Source organism: Takifugu rubripes, chromosome 8 (assembly GCF_901000725.2).
Source record: "Takifugu rubripes chromosome 8, fTakRub1.2, whole genome shotgun sequence".
NCBI classification, from domain to species: Eukaryota; Metazoa; Chordata; class Actinopteri; order Tetraodontiformes; family Tetraodontidae; genus Takifugu; species Takifugu rubripes.
In genome coordinates, this window is record NC_042292.1 from 8,466,153 (window position 1) to 8,490,522 (window position 24,370).

Here is a 24,370-nt window from a genome sequence, read left to right on the forward strand (position 1 = left end):
TAAATAGAAAAAATGAAAGAAATAGAAAAATAGAAGCCATAAAGAAAAATGTTATGTATAGCACCACCAGCAAACCAAGCTATCTACCACCATTTGTTATATTTTGTTATATTTGTAATATTTCAAATCTTACAGTTATAAATCATATATTTTAGACATTTTTGAATGCAAATGAACATAAAATACATTGAAATAGAAAAAGTCTATCTCTTATATTTCCTCATCTCACCAGCTTAATCAGGAGGAAGAAGCACCGAGAAGAGACTGCGAGAGAGAGGAAGAACTTGTGACCACATCCTTGCACGCGCGAACACACACACACACATACACACACACACACACACACACATACACACACACACACACACACACACAACACACACACACACACACACACACACACACACACACACACACACACACACACACACACACACACACACACACGCCAAAGAGAGTCAGTCAGTCGATCAGTGATGTTTCAGGTGAGAGTATTTTTACTTCTTTCTAAAAAGAATAAAGAAGTAACTCTTGTAGAAAGATGATAATTAAGTACTTGTTTTACTGAATATTCTTTTTGTGCTTTTATTGTTTGTAACTACTGGTATTTATTTTGACATACTTAATTTTGTATTTAAATTCAATTATTTGAGAGTTATCACATTTTGGCAGCTTTAAGAAGAAATGACAGGAAACGCCCAACTTTTCTTCTTTTGACTTTTATGGACAGTTAAAAAATCTTGAAATTGCATCTTTCAAAAGTTACCAGGAAACATAAAAATAACTTAGTTTGTTTGAGTTACGTCTATGCATAATGAAGTTAGTTAGTGTCCCTTTAAGAGACACTGAGTCTGAATCACTTCTATGTGTGAATTCTTTGAATCGTACTGTGTGGTTTTAGTTTTAATGTTACGGAACAATTTGTGAATTGTGAATTCAGTATTCAGCGAACACAGCGTCAATAAGAAAACTTAAATGACAAAGAAGAAGCAATTTAAAATACATAATGTATTTTCTACGCTTTTGTTGAATTTTTTGCTTGTTACTGCCTTAAAGTGAGATGATGTGCTGCCCTTCTCCATTTATTAACAAATAGGCTTTGGTTTCCGCTGTACAAACCACTGTTCTGTATTTTTTGCCAAGGCCACAGCATTTCTGTCCCAGTTATATTACACTGGCTTTATGACACTGATAAAATTCTGGATTGCTTCATTTCCAGGTACCCTCCTATCCACTCATACCCCAGAACCAGGTATCTTCATCCCACCTTCTGGATCCTCCAGCGACAGATTGTCTGACGTCTCACCATGTCTCGAATCCACCAGAAACCCCCCCTCACATGGCAGCTGAATTCCAGGCAACCCCACCTCAGCAGTTTAATCTGGGCCAGGCACCATCTCCTCACGTCCTTCTGCCCCAAATCACCCCCCCTCACCTAAATGGGTCACAGTTAACCTCGCCCGTCTGTGCCCATCCCTACCTAACATCCAGTTTTGAACAACAACCTCACCTGATAGCTCCCCAATTTGCAGCACAGCCTCAACTATCATCCCCAAGGCTCCTCTCCCCACCGCAGCAAGTCTACAACCAGAATCCTGATTCTGGTTGGACCAGAAGAACTGAGCTTCCCTACCACCAGGGGAGCGATAACTTCTTGTACCAGGTAAGATTCTATCTTTCTCCAAAAACAGAAAAAAACACAAGCAGAAATCTTGTGGATCTAATTCCAGCAGATCAATTTGTCTCACTAAAACTAAAATCACCACCTGCAGAATCAAAACCACTTCAACACGGGTCTGATCAACCAACAAGGTCAACTGGGATGTACAAATAGACTGTCCTGTAACGCCCAGGCTCCACCCACCAGCACCGTGTACCAGCAACCTAATGGTCTCTGTCCAGTTCAGGATCCTTGTAGGTCTCTGGAAGCAACACTGTTGGAGTGCTCTCCCCAGGCCTCCGTGTCTGGAGAAGGCAACTTGGGACGATGGGACTTGATGGATTTTAGCTCATCATCGACTGAAAAAGCTTTCAGCACCCAGTATTACCAGAGCACAGCCCCCCAGCCCTTCTGTAGCCCCACAACTCCAGGTCCAAGTCCTCAGTACCCCCAAACCCCGACTCTATCCAGCCCTCCAATTCAACCCTGGGAGGAATCGAGGAACATATATCCACAAACATTTGGACAATTGAGCAGCTGTGGTCTCCAGGAGTGCGACAGCTACACCAGTCAGCCTCCCCCCCACCAGACAAACCACCCTTTACTGAGCCAATATGAGCTGATTCAGGACCAGACGGGGCTCTTCGACACAGCCAGGTGCTCCAGCAATGGTCTGTGTCCGCAGGTCATGACCCAAGAGGCCGGCTGCAGTTCCCCATCCCCGAGCCTTCCTGCTGGGCTCACATGGAGAGAAGATCACGGAAGAGCTGCCGAACACTGTCCACCAGACTGGACACACTGGGTATCCGAGTGTGTCAGTGCAGCTGTGAGCAACAAATGTTTTTACAAACGCAATGAAACTTGAGTTCTTCCTTTTTAAAAATCTTTTCCGTTTTAGAAAAAATGTCCGCAACCTAAAAAGAGCGTTGAGGATCCCGTCTGCAGGTATCTCCTGAGAGCTGTGGAGGCTCATTTGAGATTAACATTATGTGGATTATTCTTTGTTTCAACAAAGTTGCTACTGTTACAGGTTGCTCTGTACAGTGTGTAAGCGAGATTTCCGAAGTCTGCCGGCTTTAAACGGACACATGCGCTCCCACAGCGGCATTAGATCGGCGTGCGTGAGCAAGGTTGGTGCTCCTCGTGAATGTGCACAGTGTGTCAAATGCTGCCCCTTGTGGCTGTTTTGAGGCTTTGCTGTTTTTTTCCACAGAATGAGGACCTCTCTCTTTCACCCTCCACCTCCACAGTGATGCCCGTCAGCGTGCCCGTCCACTCCAAAGGACGAGCTCATAAGAAAGCCAGCTGTATGTTTCCAGCCTCCAGAAGAGGTGTGCTCTATCAGAGCCTGTTACATGAGGACGCATCCATGGGCAACGGTGTCAGTTTCAGACACTACACCCCTCCACCCATGTTGTGTCCCGTCAGGGCGGGTCCAGGGTTGTACTGCTCCCTTACCAGCAGGAGGGTGAAGAGAGCGCAGACAATACAGCTTCACAACACACCTGGTGAGCTAGCATAAAACCACAATCGCTCCAAATATTCTCTAAAGCACAAAAAAAGATTTGCTGTTAAACTTCATTTGTGAAATACAGGTGACCACGTTGCCGTGGAGACAAACTCTCCTCCTCCCGGAACACTAAGGACAAGAGCCAATCAGCCGTAAGGACACATTTTTAAAGAAGCTTCTCTAATCATTTCAGGTATGTAAAACAGAAAAGATGCCCGTGTTTGATCACCTCCTCACGCGACTGTCAATCACAGGCAGATCAATGTGGGGCGAGGATTTCAGGCTGAAATCCCACTTCTACACGAGAAGAGACACGCTGACGCTGACTCCCACAATGCACTTCAGCTTTGGTCTGCGTGGGAAGAAATGGACCTTCCTGTCAACCAGCAGAGAGGTAGAGTGTCTCAGTCTCTCTCTCTCTCTCTCTCTCTCTCTCTCTCTCTCTCTCTCTCTCTCACTCTCTCTCTCTCTCTCTCTCTCTCTCTCTCACACACACACACACACACATAAAATCCTTTCAATATTTTCACAATTGCACCTATTTTGATGGGCACTTGTGTAGTTGAAGCTTTGCTGCTGATGGCTCGCTCCAGCGTGGTGCCAGGAGGTGGAACCAGCCCAGAGTCTTCTCTCTATATCCTGAGACAATGCAGAGGAGACTTTTTGGTAAGAACCCACTGGTGTTGTTGTTGCTGTAGTAGTAGTCGTTGTTGTTGTTGTTGTTTAAGACCACATGAGGATGAGCTCAGATTTGGGTTCTGTCTTTCAGCTGGCAGTTGAGAAGTTGCTGTCGACTCCTGAAACCAACAACAGCAGCAGCCCCGCAGGCCGACAGCACAAACGTACACACCCACACATTTATGTGTTTACTGCAACAGTATTGTGACAACGTTCCTGATATCGTTTATCATTTAGCCTCAAATGTGATTGCAGAGGTCAGCTGGAGTGAAGCTGAGAAGAGGTTGCTGGTTAAATCGCTGCAGCTCCATCAAAAAGACTTCAGCAGGATCCAGAAAGCTGTACGATTCCTCCGTGTTGAAGTTTCCCCCAGGTTTTGCAGGCGTGTTCACATGTTTTTGTGTGCTCAGGTTCAGACCAAGTCCGTCTCTGAGTGTGTGGAGTTTTATTATCTGTGGAAGAAGAAGATGAGCGCCAGCTCAAGAGGACTGACCATCAACCGTGAGACTTATTTTAACATTTCAGTTCAACAGTCAAAAGTAGAACAGTGGCTGGACTCAAAGTTCTGTTCTGCGGTGGAGTTCCTGTATCGTTAGTTGTTTCTGTGTTTCAGGTCAGTCGTTGTCAACACAAATGAAACTAAAGGCTCGAAGTGAAAAAACCACTGAAACCAGAATCCACAAAGCACCACACGCAAACACACAGCAGCACCAAATACACACTGAAACATACACACATTACACACTTCCTGTCAGAGCCACTGGGTTTATGATCTGTGACTTGACATTTCAGCGCGTCAACCTATGAGTGCGGTCTGACCTCAGTGACTCAATTTTCCACCTGCTTTATTTGGATGGGTTTGATCAGTTTTCAGTCAGCTCTGCTCTTGTTTGTGTCATCCACTTCAGCTTATTCTTCTTTCCAACAGAACTCAGGTCAAACTAAACCCTCGAAATCATGATCAAGCTTCTTTTTTCCCTATTTGTCCAGGTTAAAGGTTAAAGGTCACGGAATCCAACAAAGACCGAGCCGTCGTCAGCCGAAGCTCCAGAACGACTGAGAAAAGATCATCATAGTTCTGAATGAGGTGGACCCTGGATCCACCAGTCCTGCACTTTGCTTGATGATGATTTTTATATTGATTAAAACGTTGATTCTGGAGTAGGATGATGATTTAAGTCTGATCCAAAAATCTATGATGTTTGCAACACATGTTTTAAAAGCTCTGATGAATCATTCAGGTGTGTTCTTCTATGAATGAGGAAATGAAACATGTTTGATGGCGGTTTTATTTCCTCCATACTTTTCATAACACGTGATACATTATCAGTAAACTATGCATTAAAGCCTGCGGCTGCTCCTCTGTTTCTGTTATTTGTATATTTCTTAATTTTAAAAGCACTGACTGGACTGAGAAGATCTCTGGACTTTTCAGCTCAGGCTGGTATTGTCTTTTTTTTTTTTACTCTGTCTGTTCCCTCTGGGCCTCTGAGGTTGAGCTCAGCTTCAGTGAAGGCAGAAGAATTCCAAACATAATAAAGTTCAGGATTATCTGTCACTGTTGTCTCATTGAGGAAATGAGTGAGAAGTGAGTTAATTCTGGTTGCTATAACAGATACTCTGCCTTGTGTTTGTGTCCATCAATAGGCGATGTCAAAAAAGACAGAAGCCTAGCAGTCTAGGCTGTTTGTTTCCAGTATTTGAAAGCAGGAAGACCTGACAGGAAGACCTCATCTCCTGTTTACTTTAAATCAACCCTTGGACAAGCCCTTTGACCTTTGGCTACAGTGCAGGTGTTGGGTGTTGCCAATATTTATGACTGAAACAACGTAGTTTGTTGATTTGTGTTAGATGATTAGCTCAACGTGACAAAGCTGTGATTGAATCCGTGTATTTTAGCACCCTCTTGTGGATACCTGCAGTTCTGCAGAGGTACACATTTATCCACACAGTTGATATAAATTAGCTCTCATTAGCTCCTGTCTGATTAAGAAGGGAAAAAAATCTATTGCCATCACCTCTGTGGAGCATTAATGTTGTAATTATCATAAATATTTATCATATTTATGCCAAACTAAGAGCATTTTGCAAACTTGTACTTGCACCCTTCCCACTGAGGGGCTTGCTGCTAGGCTAACGAGTACCTCTGCCTAAATGTAAATGTCACCATGTCACCAAACAATCGTACAGTATCACACCATCAGGAACACCCATTACAGCCTCTGCTCACTATGACACGAATCTTCAGTTTAAATATACTGTACTTTCAATTGTGGCCTCACAGAGATGTTAGCTTGGTCGCGTACTCGTCTGGTGTCGCTTCTGTTCTCAGTCTGGGTAACGTCAGGCGACCGATAATATCTCATCCTGTTATCAAAGTTCAGCTCATTTCAAGTCAAAAAGTATCTAAAAAGGGTTTCAAGCAGACTTTGACGTGTTTTTCTTGTTTTGGGTGTTGACTCAGCAGTGTTTATTCTGTTAAACAAACAGAATACAAAAATGCTGCAAAAGGTTCAGGGATCTCATTTGAACCGCATCCACATTCTTTAACTAATCCTGTTTTGTTTTCAGTGTTCTATGTTGGAGAGTTTCCTGTGTTGGGAGCTCCAGGCTACTAATAAAAATGGACTCCTCCTCGCTCCAAAGTTCCTCCTGCCAGACAACAAGGAGGTCAGAGGATAAACCAGAGGAACGCCGTGGAGCTGTGGAGGAGGACGGCAGAATGGGAGCACAGACGAAGAAGGAGGCCGCAGGTTCGACTGCAAGCAAACAGAAATGCTCCAAAGAAGTTTACTTCTCCATTCTGCCAGACCGATACGAGCCTCTGATCGAGGAGGTGGAGCAGGATATCGAGGAGTCAGCGGAGGAGAAGAGGAAGAGGAAGGAGGAGAAGAAGAGGAAAAAGAAGCAACGCTACAAGAAATACAGGAAGGTAGGAAGACTGAATGTCAGCTGACCTCAAGACTTCAGCCAGTTGGCCATCATACAGTTTTCTAAATGATAAATCTAAAATGCATAAAACAAGAATGTAGACTTCAGTATGTCTGTTTTCCACTACTTAAACATATGCTTACTTATACTTCAATTCAAATAGAACTATTTGTGTAAAATCATCACAATTTTGTCTCCCGTCCAAAATATTTCCTGTTTTTGTGAGACGGTTGGGACATGAGTGAAAACTACAAAATAAAAGGCAGTTAAACATTGACTCAGCACACTGGTGTTGACCTCTGACCCCGAGGGATTGACGCAGAGCCCAAACAATTTGATAAAACTATTGAAGATGCAGAAAACGACCTCTTTTTTTGCCTTCGTCAGCCTTCGGAAAAGCACATTGGACCTTTTCTAACTGACGGAGCTTCATGCTCAACGCTTGGTTGTGAAGATACAGTTGTGGGACGAGCTGGCCCTCGTCTGGTGGCGTCTTGTTCGGAGGGTTAAGGCGATCAACACTGCCGCAGCTTCACCTCCAGACCTTTGTGGTCAGCATAACGTCAAAGCAAGGCTTGAAATTCTCTGCGGCCCTAGTGCTCCAACAGTTTTTGTAGCTGTGTCTGCCGCATCACGGCCGGGCTCTCCTGGTCCAGATGGATCGGTGGAGGATATTAACAACGTAAACCTCACTTCCTGTTACCATAGAGGTCTTCCTGTGTCTCTCCTGTCAAAGTATCTCCAGCACCTGACAGGGTTTTCCCCTTATTTGTTGCCGTGCTCTTTAATGCTCTGCACCATTGGGGATCCATAGATCTGATGGTCTGGTTTCAGAGATGTTGCACAATACACACCGTCACCTCAGCAGTCTCACCCTCACACACCTTTCCTCGACTTCCATGAAGAAATATTTTCTGAATGTAGCCGATCATTTTTACGCTCCATTGCAGTTGTGTCAATGATTTATCCTGCTTCAGTCAGAGCAACAGATCTGGGAAACCTAAGTGGGCTGTGTTACTTTATGTTTTTAGAATATAGTTGGTCCCTTGACACCCCTCTCTAGTTAGATGTAAAATAATTCTATTTATCCATAAAAAATGCCTGAGTGGATAAAGTGATTTGTATTTTCAGAACGTGGGGAAGGCGCTGCGTTTCTGCTGGCGTTGTTTGGTGGTGGGTTTACAGAACACGGCTTCCCCTTATGCCACCCCTGTCTACGCAATGTCCACCGTTGCGACGGGAGTCTTCCAAACGAACGGAAATGTGGCGTGATGGGATATGGACAACCAGAAGATGCGTTTAAGGACGTCCGCCGAAGGCACAAACACAGATAAATAATGTACAAACTGTCCTTTGGGATGTCCGGAATGTCTACATTGCACATTTTATACGAAAGACTTTTAAGTTTAAAATCTTTGCTTTGAACATTTCAGAATAAAATAATATTACTTTCAAAATATTTTTAATACTAACATTCACAGTGGAGGTTTTCAGAGCAAGCATTCCCATTATTGCTGTGTCATTCCCAATTTCTGCACAGTCATAGAAAAGCCTTTAACCCTCACTCTGACCCTTCACCCTTCACCCTAACCCCTTTTCTCAATAAAGATTGAATTTTATTGTACAAACAAGCGACTTTATCCTTTCCACAGCGCCAGCCGAGAAGCTGACTCGTGGCTAAGCTAATATCCGGCCACACTTTAATACAGTAGATCAGACAACCACACACACATCTCATGTCGAGGGTCCTCAAACCTCTCATTCACTGTTCACCTCTGTCAGATGTCAACATCTGGTTTCACGTGATAATGAGCAGTATCAGGTGGAATAGAACAGTTTTGCAGTAATCCTGCAGGATTTCATCGTGGACAGCACTTTTGATTCATTTTAATAAAATATCTTGACAATGATGATGACATGACTTAGTCCAGCATAGTGAGTTACATATCACTAAAACCTGGGTGCAAATTAACTAATTATTCCTGAATTACAATCTTACAGCAGGAATTATGTTAAAGGTTACTAAAACTGGATTAGGTGCATTAAATCAGCATTGTTTATCATTGTAGTCTGAAGAGTTTAATGAAAAATGGAATCGCAATCAAATGGTTGAACGTGTCAGAAATATTAACCCGGCATGAGCAGTTTTGAAGCTAAACGTCATAAAGCAGGGCTGAAGATGGCGCTGTTGCGGTGAAAAGATACGTAAACAGGGAGAGGGCGGGGCCCAAACTTCAGAGGTCAGGTTTAAACAGGAGCCTTTCTGTTTGTGTCAGTGTTTGTCTGCTTGACCACTCTGTGCCTGACAGCAGCAGCTGTTAAACCAAACAAACAGAGCTGAAGCAATGACATGAGGAGCTCCTGAAGCTCTTTAGGTTTTTACCTGGACCCCGACACGTTTGATTTTTCCCTCTTCCAAACACAGCCGACATGTACCTGGCGCCGCTGCAGCGCTCTGTCTACTGGCGTCTGGCTCTCTTGTTTTTATTAAATCCTCTGATCTTCTTTTTGGACATTTTTACGGATGCCATTTTCGCCACTAGCTGTCGCCACAGCAACCTCACGGTCACGAACGGATCCCTCCTGCCAGGGGCGGATAGTGACCAGCCGTGGCCCGCGGAAGGTGATGCCGATTGGTGGATGAAGAATGGGATCCAAAACGTGAGCGACAACTTATAAAAGCTCAGATGTGTCTAACCTTTGGCAAATTTATTTGACTTGAAACCTTAAATTGTTAAAACTTTGTGAGTGGTCCCAATTAAGATTTCTCATTTGCTTTAAGACTTTGATTTAAATCATACGAATAAAAACCCTGACTTAGTTGGAACCTGGCAAATTACATTTTCAATTGAGCAATTTGATTGTTTTGGTCTATAAACAAAATGAAAATGTATTCGCTGTCCGTGTGCAACAGTTTTAAGTCTCAACTGAGGACAAAACCAACAGGATGTTCCTTAGAAAGACACTGATCAATTCACAACCTTCAATCAATTTCAATTTTCTGAAGATTGTAGAAAACAGCATATTTCTCTGTTTGTGAGGACATTAACAGACATAATGCCTTACTCATCTCTCTCCCCTAAACCTAACAAGCCTGCAAGCCGAGGCCGAATCCCCTGAGCCTTCACCTCAACCCAATTCTGCCAGGTCTTAACCCTCAAACCGTCCTTTAAAGTTGTGAGAACCAGCTAAAATGGCCCCACTTTACCATTAGAATGAGCATTTTGGTACTCAAGAAGTAATGCTTTCCCTTTTCCATTTTTTTCCATTAATAGTGTCACTTTTGGGTTGTGCAGGTCGATACACACTTTTGATAACAGCCTGTCTCTGTTTGTGTCAGTCAGCATGTGGTTGGGTAGACTGGCTGTCCTGCAGCCAGACACTTTTCATGGTTGGGATGCTGCTGGGGTCTCTGTTTGGAGGAGCCATTTCTGACAGGTATTCCCCCCGTCGCTCCTGCAGGGCTTCACTTCTCAGCTAGTTCCCTCAGCCGTTGTACGTCACCGGTGGATGATGTTTCTCGTTAGTGCAGGTATGGTAAGCGCCCGCTGATGCTGGTGTGTCTTTGCGCGGACAGTATTTGCGCCCTTCTGCCTGCCATGCTTCCTCAGCCACTACTCTACCTCGGGCTTCGCTGCGTGACCGGTGTCTGCTTCTGTTGTCTCAGCACGAGCTCCTTCAGTCTTGGTAACAACTCACTTGTCAACATTATTCTTTTAGTTTAAGATCCCTTTTCATATCATATCATTTTCTCCACCTGCAACCTTGGTTGATGGTTGTCTTTGTTACGTTCTGCTAGACCATCGTGAAAAACATGATAAAGAACATGTGACTCAGATATTTTCTTATATTATATATTTTCAGATAATTCCTTAGATTGTTTTTCTTTTCTATGCATATTTACAACATATTTGCAACATATTGTGCAATCTGTAAATGCCACAATTCCACTCTTATTTGCACTTTTATTTTTCTTCATATAGTATAATATTCCCTTCTGTATATAATTTTCCCTATGTATATAATGTATAATGTACATAGTAATGTACAGAACATAATACAGTAGTTTTTCTTTTAGTGTTGTGTACCACTGGCTACTACTGTAACATGTGAATTTCCTCAATGTGGGATCAATAAAGTTGATCTTATCTTATCTTATCTTATCTTATCTTATCTTATCTTATCTTATCTTATCTTATCTTATTTTATCTTATCTTATCTTATCTTATCCTAGAAGACAGGGCAGAGGTCAAAATGATTGGTTCCCCTTCCTGGAATAGAACTGATTCCATGGAAATCATTAATTTTACTTGTTTACACTAAGTTACCTTGACCACAACAATTGTACTTTGTGTTGCAGCGGTGGAGTGGGCGCACCCCGAGGCCCGGCTTTGGCCATCGGCCTTCCTACCATGCTGCTTCAGCATTGGTACGATGGCCACAGCTCTGCTGGCCTGGCTCAGCCCCACCTTGACCAAACTACACCTCTCCATGTCTCTGCCTCAGCTTGCCTGTCTGCCACTTTTCTTGTATGTGTGCACACCGCCTTTCTTTATTTTATTTATTTGCACTGAAAAAGAAAACAACTGTTTTTGTTTGCCTTTTAAGTTCGATCCCAGAGTCTCCACGCTGGTTGTTGTTAAAAAAGAGAATGGATATTCTGGAGCGTTACCGGAACAACAGCCCGGAAGATAAACATTTTCTGGACCTGGTAACGATGCAATCACTTGATTCCACCTTTAGCACGTGTTGTTTCTGAGTCACTGACTCAAGTTATTTAGATGAGTCCCGCGTTATTTTGATTATTTGTAGTCCTGCAAGAAATTCCTCAAAATACTCCAAAAAAAGAGACTTCGCTTTGAGTTATCCTGCTTTCAAAATGTTGGTGACACGTTACCTTTTGCGGCCTTCTTGTAAAGAGCATGAGCCAAAAGTGTCTCTATGTGTCTAAATGCAGGTTTTGGATTCAGCCTGGTCCATCTTGCAGAAGCCCAATGAAGTCCAGGAGAAGAGGCTTCCTGGAGACCTCGCCTCGTGCGATTACTTTCCCTTCAAACACCCAACGGTTCTGTTGCGACTGCTCATCATGAGCTACCTGAGGTTCAGAGTAATAAGGACAGAAGAAACGTGCAACAATCGTTAGATAAATTTAGACTTTCAGGCCTGCAGATAATAACAAGTCGACAATTTCAAAAATCAACAAAAATGTGTCTTAAGCCTGTCAATATTGTACTGACCCTTGGCTGTTGTTTAACATCCAAGACACACACAACTTGCCCTTTGACCACTGTCTCCAAGCCATGAATCATACATTAGAAGCAGCCCTGCCTACATTTCGTCCATCTATCTTTGCCTTCTTCATCCCTGAGTGGGGTCACAGGGGGCTGCAGCCTGGTCCAGCTGCCTTTGGGCGAGAGGTGGTGTACCCCCAGGACAAGTTGCCAGCCCATTGGAAGGCTAAAACAGGGCAAACAACCACTCACATTCTTTTTCACACCTGAGATCAGTGTAGAGTCAAAAATCTGCTTGTCTCCAAGAAAAACCTTGTAGACACGAGGATAACATGCAAACGCCACGCAGAAAAGCATTCCACCCACCACACTGCACCACCCTGATGCTCTTATTAGAAATGAGATAATATCCTCAGACAATATCCTGAAGATTAGGCCAGCTTCTGTCAATATCATCACTGCTAGTTTGTGTTTTAGAGATGTGAGACGACCAATGTTCCAGCCACTGAATTCCTCCCTGAATGAGACTTATTATCTGCTGCTTGAAATCCAATAGAATGCTGGCACACATTGATTATTGTGTAAAATTGCTCTGATTTCCTGACATCTTAGAAACATTGGTCTCTCTTCTTGGATTCTGCAGCGCAGCAACAGCTCTGACATATTATGGAATCTGCATGAACATCGGTTCCTTCAGCGTCGATGTGTTCGTGGCTCAGTTCTTCTCTGGCCTGTCAGAGATCCCCTGCCTGCTGCTCCCGTTGGTTCGCATGGGACGTCGTCCACTCACGATGTTGACTCTGTTCCTGAGTGGGGCGGCCTGCTTTCTGACCCTGCTCCTTTCAAGATACAACAGTGAGCTGCAGCTGCAAGTTTCGATAGCTTGGAAGTTAAAGGATGTTGTTCGAGAATACTGGAATTGTATTCTCTAAATTATGATTTGCTTCATTAACAGAATGGTAAAAATATGCTATTTGCTGAATAAGGGTCAGTTTACCCCAACAGCATCGATAATTAGCTGTTAATTGGCTTTAGATGCAAACAGCAGTGTATTATCAGCATCATAATTTACTCTCCAGAGGAATGTGATCAACAGAAACCTACTGTTATTCTAACTGTAGATATTGAATTTACTAATGTTTGTAGACCAAAAACACATGATGACAGGTTATGGATCAGTTTTCTTTTGCAGCAGAGCCAAAACTGGTTTTGAGTGTGGCTCTTTTGGGCAAACTTTGCATTCTGGGTGCCTCCTTCATCACCGTGCTGTACAGTATCGAGCTGTTTCCCACTGTGATCAGGTACGCTTAATATACAAGACGTTTAGCCTGCTGACATCACATCCTGTTCACCCCCTCTTTTTGATCCAGACAGCGCTGCGTCTCCCTGGTTAACCTCAGTTTTCGTATTGGCTGTCTGGCCAACTCCCTCTTGTTCACACACCCACATGGAATGATCTCAGTGGCTGCTTTGGTGGTGTACAGCAGCGGCCCAATCATAGGCTCAGGGCTGTGTCTGATGCTGCCAGAAACGAGTGGTACCCAACTTCCTGATTCGGTGGAGGACTGTGACAGGCAGTCACTCCCCATCCTTCCAGCGTGTGTACCATCTGTCAGGTGAAAAGTATATTATATTTGTTAGATCCCTTCAGTCTGGTCTCCTCCAGTCAATCTCGGGGAAACGGAGCCTCCTTTGGGCTTTGGTCATAAAACAAGAGACTTTAGGATGGAATATTACCGTGATGTTTAGTCTTCAGTCAGTAGCCGTTGGTATTATTTAATTCATCACCTGGGTTGTCACTTATTTGGCATTACAATTATACTCCAATATCCAAAGCTAATAAGCTTAAAGTGTTTAACTTGAATGACCTCTCCTGATGGAAAGGAAAGATCATTATACACAATGCTGTGAAGCAACGTTTTAATCATGTTGCAACAAAAACTGTTAATCAAACAGGAAAGTCACATTTCTTTCAGTCTGTGTTGATTATTTTGAAGAGACTTTTCATTTTTGCCCCCCCCCCCCCTTCTACTTCCAGGGAGAAAGACAGCCTCCATCCAGAGAGGAGTGAGGCGAAAACACCCCATACTGGGCTTTTATGAACAGCCGTCCAGCAACTGAGAACGACAGGAAATAACATGATTCAGATTTTCAAACACCCGTCCGAGTTTAAAGTTCCCATTTTATTTTTTTTAAAAGTCATTGCTGTTATAAAGTGGGCGTCACCCATACTAATTAACTGTATAGAGTATTAAATGAAATGGTTTTGTTCGGCAATTGCAGTGTCAGCACCCCCTGCAGTGCAACTGCTGATTAAGCGGGTTTCTTTGCCAAATTAGTTTTGTTAATTATTTTCACACTTGCACAAGACACACGATTAAACCACAACCTGGAGAAGGACATGGGATCCTCGGATATAGGACATGATGTAACAATAATTAACACAAAGATTCAATGAATTGGGTTTGTCCAACCTGAGGGAGCAGGTTTGATAACAATCATGATGATGTGAATAAGGATGTGATGTGATTTAAATTAAAAAAATATATCTCTGTTTAAATAGAAAATTTGTTTATTCATTATCCCCTTACAAATATATAGACAACCAAAAAAACATTTTCATAAATCAAAGTAACAACTTAGACCAAATCCTTTGACATACCAAAACTAAAATAAACCAGACGGTTCATGTTGTGCTTCAATTACATTTGTGGAGTAAAAATGAAGTTTGAAAAGAGAAAGTCAGTTTTAGGTAACTTAAATGTTGTTTCCCCAACAATCAATGCCAGAAAAAGATGAAACAAACCAAAACAGTATCGGCCCACCTTTAAAGTTCCTTTAAGTCAAGACTAAAAGGTCCAAAAAAATGAAAATTGGCAATTTAAGTTAAAAACACCACATTTTTAAAAAATTTACAACCTTTGTCGCTCAAGCAAAAGTTTATAAAGACTTCTTCTGAATCAATATAAAGAATCACTTTCACTCACAACTTCATAATTAAGCACTAAACACCTTGAAATATCCCATATACACATATTTTTCTTCCCAAATAACTTAAATAACCTAGAAAAGTCAGCTTGCAGTATGGTCTGGTTGGTGTTTGCAATTTAAGAGAATAGTAAAGTTAGTAAACTTCAATCCTCATTCTGTTTTTTCCAATATTTCAGATCAAACGTCAGAAAGTGACAAAGTTGGCGGGAAAGATGCCGACCCTCCCGTCGGCCAGCTGTCCCTCCCACCAGTCGTTCTGGGTGTCTGTCCTGGTGATGACTGTGATGCGGTCACCGGGGGCGAAGCTCAGGTCTCCGGGCTGTTGGCCAGTGAACGGGTGGGTTGCCGTGACAACCAGCTGTCCAGTGGCTCCGCAGACTGCTGGTCTGTCCTCTGGAGGAATATAAATTGAGTGTTAATTTCCTCACAAGCTTCTACATACCTTCACCAGCTATCAAACCTCAATGACTCTGAAACCATTTATCATCATCCTCCCATCAAACACTGAGCAGCGAAAGCACTACCACGACTCAAATATGTTTGAATTTAGGTTTTGTACCCAAGTTTTGAGAGTTCCTGGAGGCAAACTGACCTGAAATGACACAACAGAATTAAAACTTTAAAAAACAGTTAATCTGCAAAAAATAGGCCCCAAATAACTTTCACAAGATGGAAAATTGATAAATTGGAAATATTTTGGATTTGACACATTGCTGCAGGCCCTGAACGCTCATGATGATGTTTAATATGAACAGGCTAATTTGAGTAATGAAAAGAATTGGAAAATGAGTGGCACTAATCAGATTACACCATCATTAATAATCTAAGATCGGAACGGAATTCTGCCTGTATTTGCCTTCGTCTTAAATATATGAACACTAGACGGAGCTAAATCCCCCAAACCCTCATACTCAAAGACGCTCGGGGTTTTGTTTTAAATGTTTAAAGGAACAGTCCAATCATGTAATTTTTAAATCTCTTTACCTTTCATCATTTAAAATTCCCATGATTCATTTTTTAATTTAAGGTTTTGAGTTGGCAATTTGTTTTGAGAAAAAAAGTGAATTTCCCATATTCTTGCTAAATGTTACAATTTCACATAGACACAGTTTAAGAAAACAAATGTTGAAATTATACTTTTTTTTAACTTTTGTAAGTTTTCCTTTGAGTGTTTCCATTTTAACTTCATCACATAAACTACAGGCCTGCTCAGGGTGTAAAATGTAATTATTAACAGGTTAATAATATTATAAAAGACTTGTTTGTAAAACATTAATAGAACTAAAACAGTCCTGTTGAGAACTTACTCGAGGTATCAGACTTGTAGATGGAGACACTCGGGTAGAGGGCGTTTTTCCTTCCAGTAGTCACATCTAAACTCATAAAAATAGTCAAGCACTTTTAGCATCATCAGAAGCAGCAAATGGTCGCATTTAGAAAGGCATCACTGTCACCGTTCGCTGCTGGTGGCTTGTAGCTGGCTGATGCTCTCTGCTGAGGAGGAGCTGGAGGTCTGGATGGAGGACCAGAAGACTGGAAGGACAAAACAAAACACTGCATCAATTGTCTCCTGGACCACAGGAATTTATTTCTATAATGGCCTCTGTTACCTTGGGACGCATATTCTTGCTAGTCCAGTCGGCCGTGTAGGCCTCGGTGTATTCCTCCAAGATGTGGTAAAGATCAGAACACTCGTGTGGTGGCTCCACGTCTCCGTTTAAAATACCTGATGCACGTACGTCTCTGGAGTAGAACCTGCGGATCAGAAACACCCAGACGTGGAGGCCACGGCCTACGAGTTGACTTAAATGCAGTGACAGACTGCTGTCAGACCCACTTCCTGTTGGTGTCTTTGCGTTCGATCAGGTAAGACCCTTCCAGGGAAATGCCGGCAAACAAACCTCTGGATCGACAGTACGTGAAGACCGCTGCTGTGCTTCGAAGAGCAACATCGGCCGCGACATTCCTGCAAAGACAGTGTTGTTAATCTACGAACCCTACGTATACAAAAAAAAAAAAAAATCATAAAATCCCACAAAAGAACAATTACCATGACCGCAGAACCTTTCTGCTCCGTCTTGCTCGTGTGATGTTGGCAGGAAACCTAATCTACGCAAACAACTGTGCTACATTCCAAGCTCAAAGAGTTAAGGCTTCACTCCATAAAGGTCAGTGGGAGGAGAACTGGGCCTGAGCCCAAACTGCCCAAGCACAAACACAAGCCCATCATCACGAGTGGTTTTCTGTTTCTTGATCCATGTTTGTGATACCATCTGATCAGCTGAACCACATTCCCGCGCTGTTAACACAACACTCCGCTGCTTGGCAACAGCAGTGGAGATTTGAGCCAAATGTTTCTGGATACCTGGAGGTGTGTTGTTTTATAAACTAATTATCACTGTTTGAATAAGAAAGTGCAGGTTGGGATGAGACTCTGCTCTACAATCATGCTTTCTTGGAACTGGGAATAAACACAGGTTTCGCCCATTCCATAAAATTTGGCAATTAAATGCAACACTTTGTTCCGTATTAACATAAATGTTCAATACCTGGCTGCCACACACACACGTCAATACTAAATCTATGTTCTGTATATTTGAAAATCCTTGTTGGGTGATTTCTATTGCGATGAAAAAAGCTCTGATGGTTGTTTGCTGGCGCTGACTCCACCTATCTGGAATGAGCTTCTCGTTGACCAACGAGACACAGTTATGTTGCCGTGTCACTATCGCTAGAGAATGCAGATCTCGACACCAATAGAAAGCGCTGTCAGTCTTGCTAAGATTCACCTGTGAGCCAGACATGTATGGTAGCAAAAAAGAAAAGAAAAGTGATCACAAAAGTGTGGAAAAGAATGAGAATATAAAACAGCCTGGGTCAGGAGGCAAACACAGAGGAACCAGATGCTTCAGAGGAGTTCATTCAGTTTGTTGTTCAGCAGGTATCTCCATGGGGCGATAGAGCTCGTATTAAGAATCATATTGATTTTAATAAACTCAGCTCTGGTTGATACATATGCGAGCAGTAACAGGAGAAGCCATGTGAAAGCATAGTTCTGCCTAATCATATAGATCACAGCTCCCCACTCATTAACTGAGATTGACTGTAGGCTGCTTTAAAAGTTAATCATATTCAAATTTTTCTCAAACAGTAATGTAAAATACAAACAAAACCTTAACTGTTTTGAGAGCTAAAATAAAAATGGTTAAAAATAACAAAAAAAACAATATTGCCTATATCTTTATATCCATCCCACCGACCATTTTACTTTCAGAAAGGTGGAAATCCTCAAAAAGAGTCCAAACCCCTGAGAAAGGCAATAGTTCAGTTTCACATTGGCACACATGCTCCACTAGAAGGCGCTCCTTCTCTGAGTAGAGACTGTTCCAACCAACCAATCAGGTTCCTTCTAGGGGCTTTGAGGAAGTTTCATTCGAAACATTTTTTCCCCATTTCATACCAACTTGCAAACAGACAGTTACAGTGGTGCTCTCATGCGCTTCTGTTTCAACTGATATCCTTCTCTGTAACTGGACTGAAAAAGTAGTCTGCAATCATCTATAGGATTTTTAAGAATCACCCAGCAGCATCCTGAATCGTCTTCAGTCATGACTCTTTAAGGAAGCGCAGCACAGTCACTGGATTCAAAAGGTTTTGCGTAAACCACGTTTCTCTCTCAGAGCTCACAAGCTTCTGATATCAGCTTCTTTTCTGCCAGTACTTGATTATGGTGATGGTGTGTACATCACCCAGCAGGCCACAGTACTCAACTACAGTCGACCACTGGCCTCTGAGCTTTATTACTGTTGTAGACGCCCCGTTCACCATTGAACTGCATGTTAAAAATGCCTGACCTTCCTGAAAGAGACACACTAGATTACGTGGATCTATAAAGGCACTCGGTGCCTCGAGCTCGGCCTGAAAGTGGAAAATGGATGCTCTTTTCATGTTCTGATGGGTTTTTTATCCATTTTATTTCATGTGTGCTCAATCTGCCAGCAGGGTTACATCTACTGTACGTCTTTAGGTTCAAACTCGACATTTTCAGTTTACTTTCCTTTATTTCTCTGTTATTTTTTCCTGTAGTCAACTTGAAATGTTCATGTAAATATGAGGAAGAGAAGGAGTTAAAATTTTGGAGTTAAATCACAAATGAGAATCAAAGTTTTAAATGCTTTTGTTTCCAGAGCCTTCACCTGGCCACACCCCCTCACTTGCTGGCAAAAATAAAAATAGTTCCGCTAAAACCAGTTAAACTCTACGGACACCGCCCTGGCCTTTTCACACTCCATCTAATGAACACAAATAATCAAGGGATGTTGCTAAGAGACACCCAACTGGTTTGGAAGCATTAGGACGCTTCAGGCTTCAAAATCCACAGTTAATAATTTACTCAGTAAAATGTTTAACGAAGAAAGGAAAACCCATGAAAGAGACTGATGGTAGATGTGCTGACCTGCCTACAGGTCCCACAGCGACAGTCAGGTTCCCCCCCAGTGTCAGGTTCCCTCCCTTGGTGAAGGCCTCGATGGCTCTGCGCTGGTTCAGGATGATGACCAGATCTGACACCTAAGAAAGGGACAGAAAAATATTTAATGAATTAAAGCTTTCAGCAGCAAAGACCTAGAAAGAGTTTCTTATGCTGGAAGGTCACAACGAGGGTTAAAAAAACAACTTTCTCATTAGTTAAATACAACTGCCAGCGGCTAGAACAGGGGTCGGCAACCCAAAATGTTGAAAGAGCTATATTGGACCAGAAAAACAAAACAAATCTGTCTGGAGCCGCAAAACATTAAAAGCCGTAAAATATCGTCAACGCATGCTGAAAGTGTCTATTTTAGCTATATTATAAGTTGGCCACAAATACATAATGAGCATTCATGCATAAATGTTTATTTTCCCTGCAGCGCATCCTGGAGAGAATGACGCACCAATGAGCACTGTTGTACGATGGTGCCTTAAGTTTAATTGCCAAATAATTTGGTCCTAGGACTGTTGAATCCTTTGTTCTCCTCAGCTATCTTTTTCTTTTTCCCTGTGGTAGCCATGGCCCATGACACACCCGCCCCTTTGTTTGCAACAGCCTCCTGTCTGGCACCACGCCGAGCTGAAACAAACGTGTGTCGATGTAAATCTTGACGGATGTTGAAATTCGATATTCATTATACGCATTTTTACAGCATTAAGAATGTCATGTTTTTTCTCTTACAGAAATTATATAAAAACAAAAAATATATTCGCACCAACTTTTTCCATTTTCATATTTTTGAAAAAGCTCCCGGGAACTAAAGAGCCGCATGCTCGAGAGCCACGGGTTGCCCACCCCTGGTCTAGAAGGTATAGCCGAGTCACCACGTTCCACTGTTTATAAAGAAATTAAAATAGTGACTTCTCTCATCAACACTTACCTCCACCCCAATCTCAAAGCCTCCTCCCAGACCAGCGATGCCGATGGCCGAAGGTGCCGACCAGCCTGCTCGGAGATGTCAGGCATGAAGATGTCAGTTACTCACTGCTACGCCAACAGCGTCAAAAGCTAAATGCGGTGCATCACTTTAGCTCTTCGTCACCTGCTAAATGACAGTCACGTGTGTAAATAACTTCCTGTTCACTGCAGATGCAAACAGGAACGACGCAAATCAAGAAACGCGAGTCCGCTGCCAGCTCGGAGGTCGTTTAAGATAAAAAATAAGCTCAGATTTCAATTTCTACCTCGCTAACAGTTCAGTTTGCAAGCATGGCTTTAATTTTCCACCAACTCTATATTAAAGTTGCCTTCACGCGTCACTCAAGGGGAATTAAAAATGCATCATGTGACAGTTTGATTACTTTATTCTTATCCAGTGTGTTAAATTACCAGCTCTTCCTGGTCCTTGTCCTGGGGGCTTTGTTTCAGCCTCCATTATTTTTGGCCTAGTTTGATTATTTCATTTCAAGTACATCAGCGCTGTAATTTCAAAGACAAATAAAATGCTCAGATAAAAAGATTAAAGTGCCGCGTAAAAACAAAGACGGTTTCGCTTCAACCTGAGCTGAATCCAACAATTACAAAGTTATTCTAATGTTACAAGTAATTAAGTAAGACTGAGATTTGTTAACAGGCCTCGACAAAATGCGATCACGGCTGAACACAACCACAGACGGGGTAGTGCATGTTTTCCTGACTAAGAATATTTTTAAAAAGCTCGTCTGTTCTACTCATATTTTAATAGTTATTTTAATAACTGAAGCGGGGATTTAGCATCCAGTTGAAAGGCCAGCTGTTGTCTTAAAAAAAAAATAAAAAGAGGGGGGGCCAAAACCACAACGGTTCAGCACCGTGGGGCAGATGAGACACGAGTGGAGGCTCAGTTCTCCCCTTGTGATCCTGCCGCTATCTTAAAATCCCACTGCTGGAATGCCCGAGTTGTCAGACCAGTTGAGTAATTAACATTAATACATCAGATGACTATGGGTACATGCCACATGTCCCTCTGGGCAATGTGCACTCGCTGGTTGTGAGCATGGCAACACAAACACCCCTGAAACACTGACAGTTTTTCCTCAAACAGTGAATAAAGACCCGAACTGCCTGTAAACAGGGTGAAAGGGACCATTGGTATTGCTCTCTTGTCTTACGTCTGTCAGCCAGTCTGGCGATCACGATGCCACTGCCTGCTCTCGCGGTGACCATGAAGCCGGCTTTGATGACGGAGATGATGGCCAGACCCTCCGCCTTGGCGATCACATGGGCTGCAAAGAGACGTCATTAAATTCAGGCCTCTTCATTACGATTGGTCACCATTGCTAGTGTGTAGGTTGAAGGGACTGGTCACATCGGAGATGGAAATCTCAGTTTTTAAGAAGATAATGTACATTTTAAGGGGCGATGTCAATCAGCTCCGAAAGGGAAACGGATCCCACTATATTCCCCAGACTTGTAAATCCCACGACAGTTCACAGATACAAAAAAAACCCTCTGTTTTTCTTCATTTTTCTCACCAGGTATAAGTTTGTCGGGTCCGTTCCTGTTGGAGATCTCGGTGAAGTCTCTCAGGATGCGTGCGGCTTTCTTGGCCTCCGACTTCAGATTGGACGGGATCGGGTTACTCACTGCCGACAAGCGAGAGACGAGTTATCTTAAAGCTGAAACAATTTCAGAACTGCTCCGAGGTGGAATCAATACTTTCCGTTTGTAGCTAAAACTCTTGTGTCAAGAACGGAAGGAAAATGTTTCTTCGTGACTTCTTGTAGATTCAGGCACACATTTAGATGCGGACCAGAGAGCAACCAAGGACAAATAAACAAACATCAAACACATATTTCTGAACCTTAAGAGTGACCGTCAACAGGAGGGTCCTCCTATTTGATCCTGGTCCTGGTTTTCCTTGACACGATCATCGTGAGGTCAGGTGCTGATCACTAAAATCTGTGGAAAGCTTAAAAAAACCCTAGTGATACCACCTGTGGTGTTTAGTTTTTGGCTCTATTTAAATATTCCCTCAAACATTTCTGCTGTTAAAAACTCCTTAAGCTCCGTTATTGTCAGGATTTGTACTCCGAGTGCCGAGGCTCAGGCGCCAGCACGGAGCATTCGCGGCTCAAGGGGCACTTTGTTAGCATTTTGCAGCTGAGCTGATGGTGCGATGCTCGGCCTGAGTTGTGTCACATGTCAGGAATGTGCTGGATGCAGCAGGCAGCATATTTCAGAGGCCGTTCTCGACCATCCCACACTGCTGTTACTGGTTTAGGGCTTCAAACATGAAACTAGCATTCAGGCACTTGACCTCAAACATTGCTGGGGTTTCCCCCCCCCCCCCCCGAGCACGGATGTGAGACTATGCCACATTCTTAAATGTTGAAGACGAAGAGTGATTATTATGAAGCACTTCTGATGCTAACATTTGATGATTAACCATAAAAAAGATGGCACAAAAGCTTGAGCTTAATGGGAATGTCACTGGAAATCTGCTCATCAAGGTTGAGAACTTTGAAATCTGCAGTCTGAGCCATCAACAAACACGCTCTGATTATCTGTTGCCATCTGCCCGACGGGTTCGGCGTTTTATTTTTGTTTTTTTCCTTCTCACGATTGAGGTGAGTTGGTGATGGAAGAGAACGTGAACACGATTTACTTTTAAGGCCCCACTCACTTCAAGGAGCTCCTTATCTCTCCGATCATACTGAACATCAAAAGCTCTGGCGATGTTCTGGCAATTATTTTACAGCAGAGGTTACAGTCTCCCAAACAGAGGGTTCTTTTCAGTTTGAATTCATGACCATTTTGATTGTTTTTATGGTGATATTTTTTATGTGGTCTACAGCCTACAGAAGCTTCTTCTTGGCCATGGTTGTGAACAAGGAGGTCCCATTCACTGAGGATTTTGTTCCAGACATTGAATTTTTTCCGCTTCCCTTAAAAGAAGTGAGTAGTTTGGTTAAGTGGTTCTGTTTGCTGTTCAAAACACAACAGATTTAAATATGGTTTTACTTAAATAGTAAATTGACTCCAATTACCATGGGAAGGTTCAACTATTTAGGTTATTTTCCCCCATTTGTGTAAAATATATTTTTGAATAGTTTGGGTCATGGGATGTTTTACAGTGTCGCTGTGGAGCTGATCAAGACAGGCTTGGAACCATTAGACTAATGATGTTTGACAAAGATGCACGTTGAACAAAAGTAAAACACATCTTTAAAAAAAAAAAATTAGATGGTTAACAGCATTATTGGTAGTTACGAACGCAGAAGTATACTGAAGAGTTATATCTCGTACTAAACGGAGGCAATTAAAAAGTCATTGATACGTCACGTGGTTGAGTGAAAGAGGAAGAACTATTGTAATTTTTAAAAAATTACCAGAACAGGTGGGTCTCCCAATTCATCCACATTATCACCGACACCTTAAAACATCTACTTCAGCAACAATTATTACAGCATTATCTCAGTACTCCGGTGTCAACAGAAATGTGATAATTCCCACGACAGCTGATCAGCTCCTGGAAATTTAACCTGACATTTGGCTGTTTCAGCCAACATTGACGCGTTTCGCCGCAGATTCAAGCCTTTTCCTTCTAATGTTGTCAGCAGGGGGGATTCCAAACATGACTCGGCTACAAACGAACCGAAACCACGCAGAACTGGTGGATTCAGCCGGACTGGAAGAGCAGGCGGACACCGCACAGCCTCGGGGGCGCGAGAACGCGGACCTCTAAGGTTCTTTCACAACAAACTTTCAGGGTCGATCCACTTACTGTTCTCCTGTTTTTCCTCCTTTCTGTCTCTCAATTAGCTCAGAATTTCCACCTGCGAACAGGTGAGCTGCGTTTCGAGACGCAAGTCCGTCCCCTGTCACTTCACTTCCGCTTTACCTGTCCTGGAAGCCGCCTC

At 42.8% G+C, this 24,370-nt stretch overlaps 4 protein-coding genes and 1 long non-coding RNA gene across 8 annotated transcripts; 3 read left to right on the forward strand and 2 right to left on the reverse strand.

Moving 5' to 3' along the window:
* Nucleotides 1-358: 358 nt before the first annotated feature.
* Nucleotides 359-5,404, forward strand: LOC101075595 (transcriptional-regulating factor 1-like). Of its 2 annotated transcripts, XM_011606328.2 has the most exons (13): nt 359-485; nt 1,220-1,663; nt 1,773-2,486; nt 2,559-2,605; nt 2,691-2,790; nt 2,874-3,168; nt 3,256-3,322; nt 3,425-3,564; nt 3,733-3,836; nt 3,940-4,012; nt 4,104-4,189; nt 4,259-4,349; nt 4,839-5,404. In XM_011606328.2, exons 1-13 carry the CDS (start codon nt 477-479, stop codon nt 4,841-4,843), a joined length of 2,175 nt encoding a protein of 724 aa, XP_011604630.1. In that variant the 5' UTR covers nt 359-476; the 3' UTR covers nt 4,844-5,404. The 2 variants fall into 2 exon arrangements, with proteins under 2 accessions (XP_011604630.1, XP_011604629.1); XM_011606327.2 differs by having other exon boundaries at nt 4,259-5,404.
* On the reverse strand, nt 3,405-6,264 carry LOC115250694 (uncharacterized). Its single transcript, XR_003889266.1, has 3 exons — nt 6,113-6,264; nt 3,709-3,809; nt 3,405-3,546 (listed from the first exon to the last, which is right to left on the reverse strand). It is a non-coding gene; the product is annotated as an uncharacterized lncRNA (long non-coding RNA).
* An 87-nt stretch (nt 6,265-6,351) lies between these two features.
* On the forward strand, nt 6,352-8,407 carry LOC105416786 (uncharacterized protein C1orf115-like). The gene is made up of 2 exons (XM_011606326.2): nt 6,352-6,780; nt 7,911-8,407. Exons 1-2 carry the CDS (start codon nt 6,472-6,474, stop codon nt 8,049-8,051), a joined length of 450 nt encoding a protein of 149 aa, XP_011604628.1. The 5' UTR covers nt 6,352-6,471; the 3' UTR covers nt 8,052-8,407.
* A 636-nt stretch (nt 8,408-9,043) lies between these two features.
* LOC105416792 (solute carrier family 22 member 13) lies at nt 9,044-14,287 on the forward strand. Of its 3 annotated transcripts, none has more exons than XM_011606388.2 (10): nt 9,044-9,440; nt 10,120-10,217; nt 10,312-10,466; nt 11,140-11,308; nt 11,388-11,490; nt 11,737-11,879; nt 12,654-12,865; nt 13,203-13,311; nt 13,381-13,626; nt 14,049-14,287. In XM_011606388.2, exons 1-10 carry the CDS (start codon nt 9,210-9,212, stop codon nt 14,110-14,112), a joined length of 1,530 nt encoding a protein of 509 aa, XP_011604690.2. In that variant the 5' UTR covers nt 9,044-9,209; the 3' UTR covers nt 14,113-14,287. The 3 variants fall into 3 exon arrangements, with proteins under 3 accessions (XP_011604690.2, XP_029696245.1, XP_029696246.1); XM_029840385.1 differs by having other exon boundaries at nt 13,206-13,311; XM_029840386.1 differs by having other exon boundaries at nt 9,324-9,440; nt 10,124-10,217.
* Nucleotides 14,288-14,675: 388 nt separating this feature from the next.
* sh3yl1 (SH3 and SYLF domain containing 1) lies at nt 14,676-24,370 on the reverse strand. Its single transcript, XM_011606325.2, has 11 exons — nt 24,235-24,370; nt 21,983-22,093; nt 21,620-21,733; nt 20,410-20,474; nt 19,458-19,570; nt 16,839-16,967; nt 16,612-16,756; nt 16,456-16,534; nt 16,309-16,374; nt 15,561-15,593; nt 14,676-15,394 (listed from the first exon to the last, which is right to left on the reverse strand). Coding segments are annotated over exons 1-11 (1,065 nt in total). The 5' UTR covers nt 24,236-24,370; the 3' UTR covers nt 14,676-15,185.

Bases quoted from the DNA above. Each gene is read 5' to 3' on its own strand.
- LOC101075595 (XM_011606327.2), top strand. The intron at 2,606-2,690 runs GTATCTCCTGAG...CTACTGTTACAG, and splicing joins GTTGAGGATCCCGTCTGCAG to GTTGCTCTGTACAGTGTGTA. The intron at 4,190-4,258 runs GTACGATTCCTC...TTGTGTGCTCAG, and splicing joins TCAGCAGGATCCAGAAAGCT to GTTCAGACCAAGTCCGTCTC.
- LOC105416786 (XM_011606326.2), top strand. From the start codon at position 6,472: ATGGACTCCTCCTCGCTCCAAAGTTCCTCCTGCCAGACAACAAGGAGG. The intron at 6,781-7,910 runs GTAGGAAGACTG...TTGTATTTTCAG, and splicing joins GCTACAAGAAATACAGGAAG to AACGTGGGGAAGGCGCTGCG.
- LOC105416792 (XM_011606388.2), top strand. From the start codon at position 9,210: ATGTACCTGGCGCCGCTGCAGCGCTCTGTCTACTGGCGTCTGGCTCTC. The intron at 9,441-10,119 runs GTGAGCGACAAC...TGTTTGTGTCAG, and splicing joins TGAAGAATGGGATCCAAAAC to TCAGCATGTGGTTGGGTAGA. The intron at 13,627-14,048 runs GTGAAAAGTATA...TTCTACTTCCAG, and splicing joins GCGTGTGTACCATCTGTCAG to GGAGAAAGACAGCCTCCATC.
- sh3yl1 (XM_011606325.2), bottom strand. The intron at 16,968-19,457 runs GTCAGCACATCT...CTGTCTTTGCAG, and splicing joins GCTGTGGGACCTGTAGGCAG to GAATGTCGCGGCCGATGTTG. The intron at 15,594-16,308 runs GTAAGTTCTCAA...GTGTCATTTCAG, and splicing joins CTACAAGTCTGATACCTCGA to GTCAGTTTGCCTCCAGGAAC.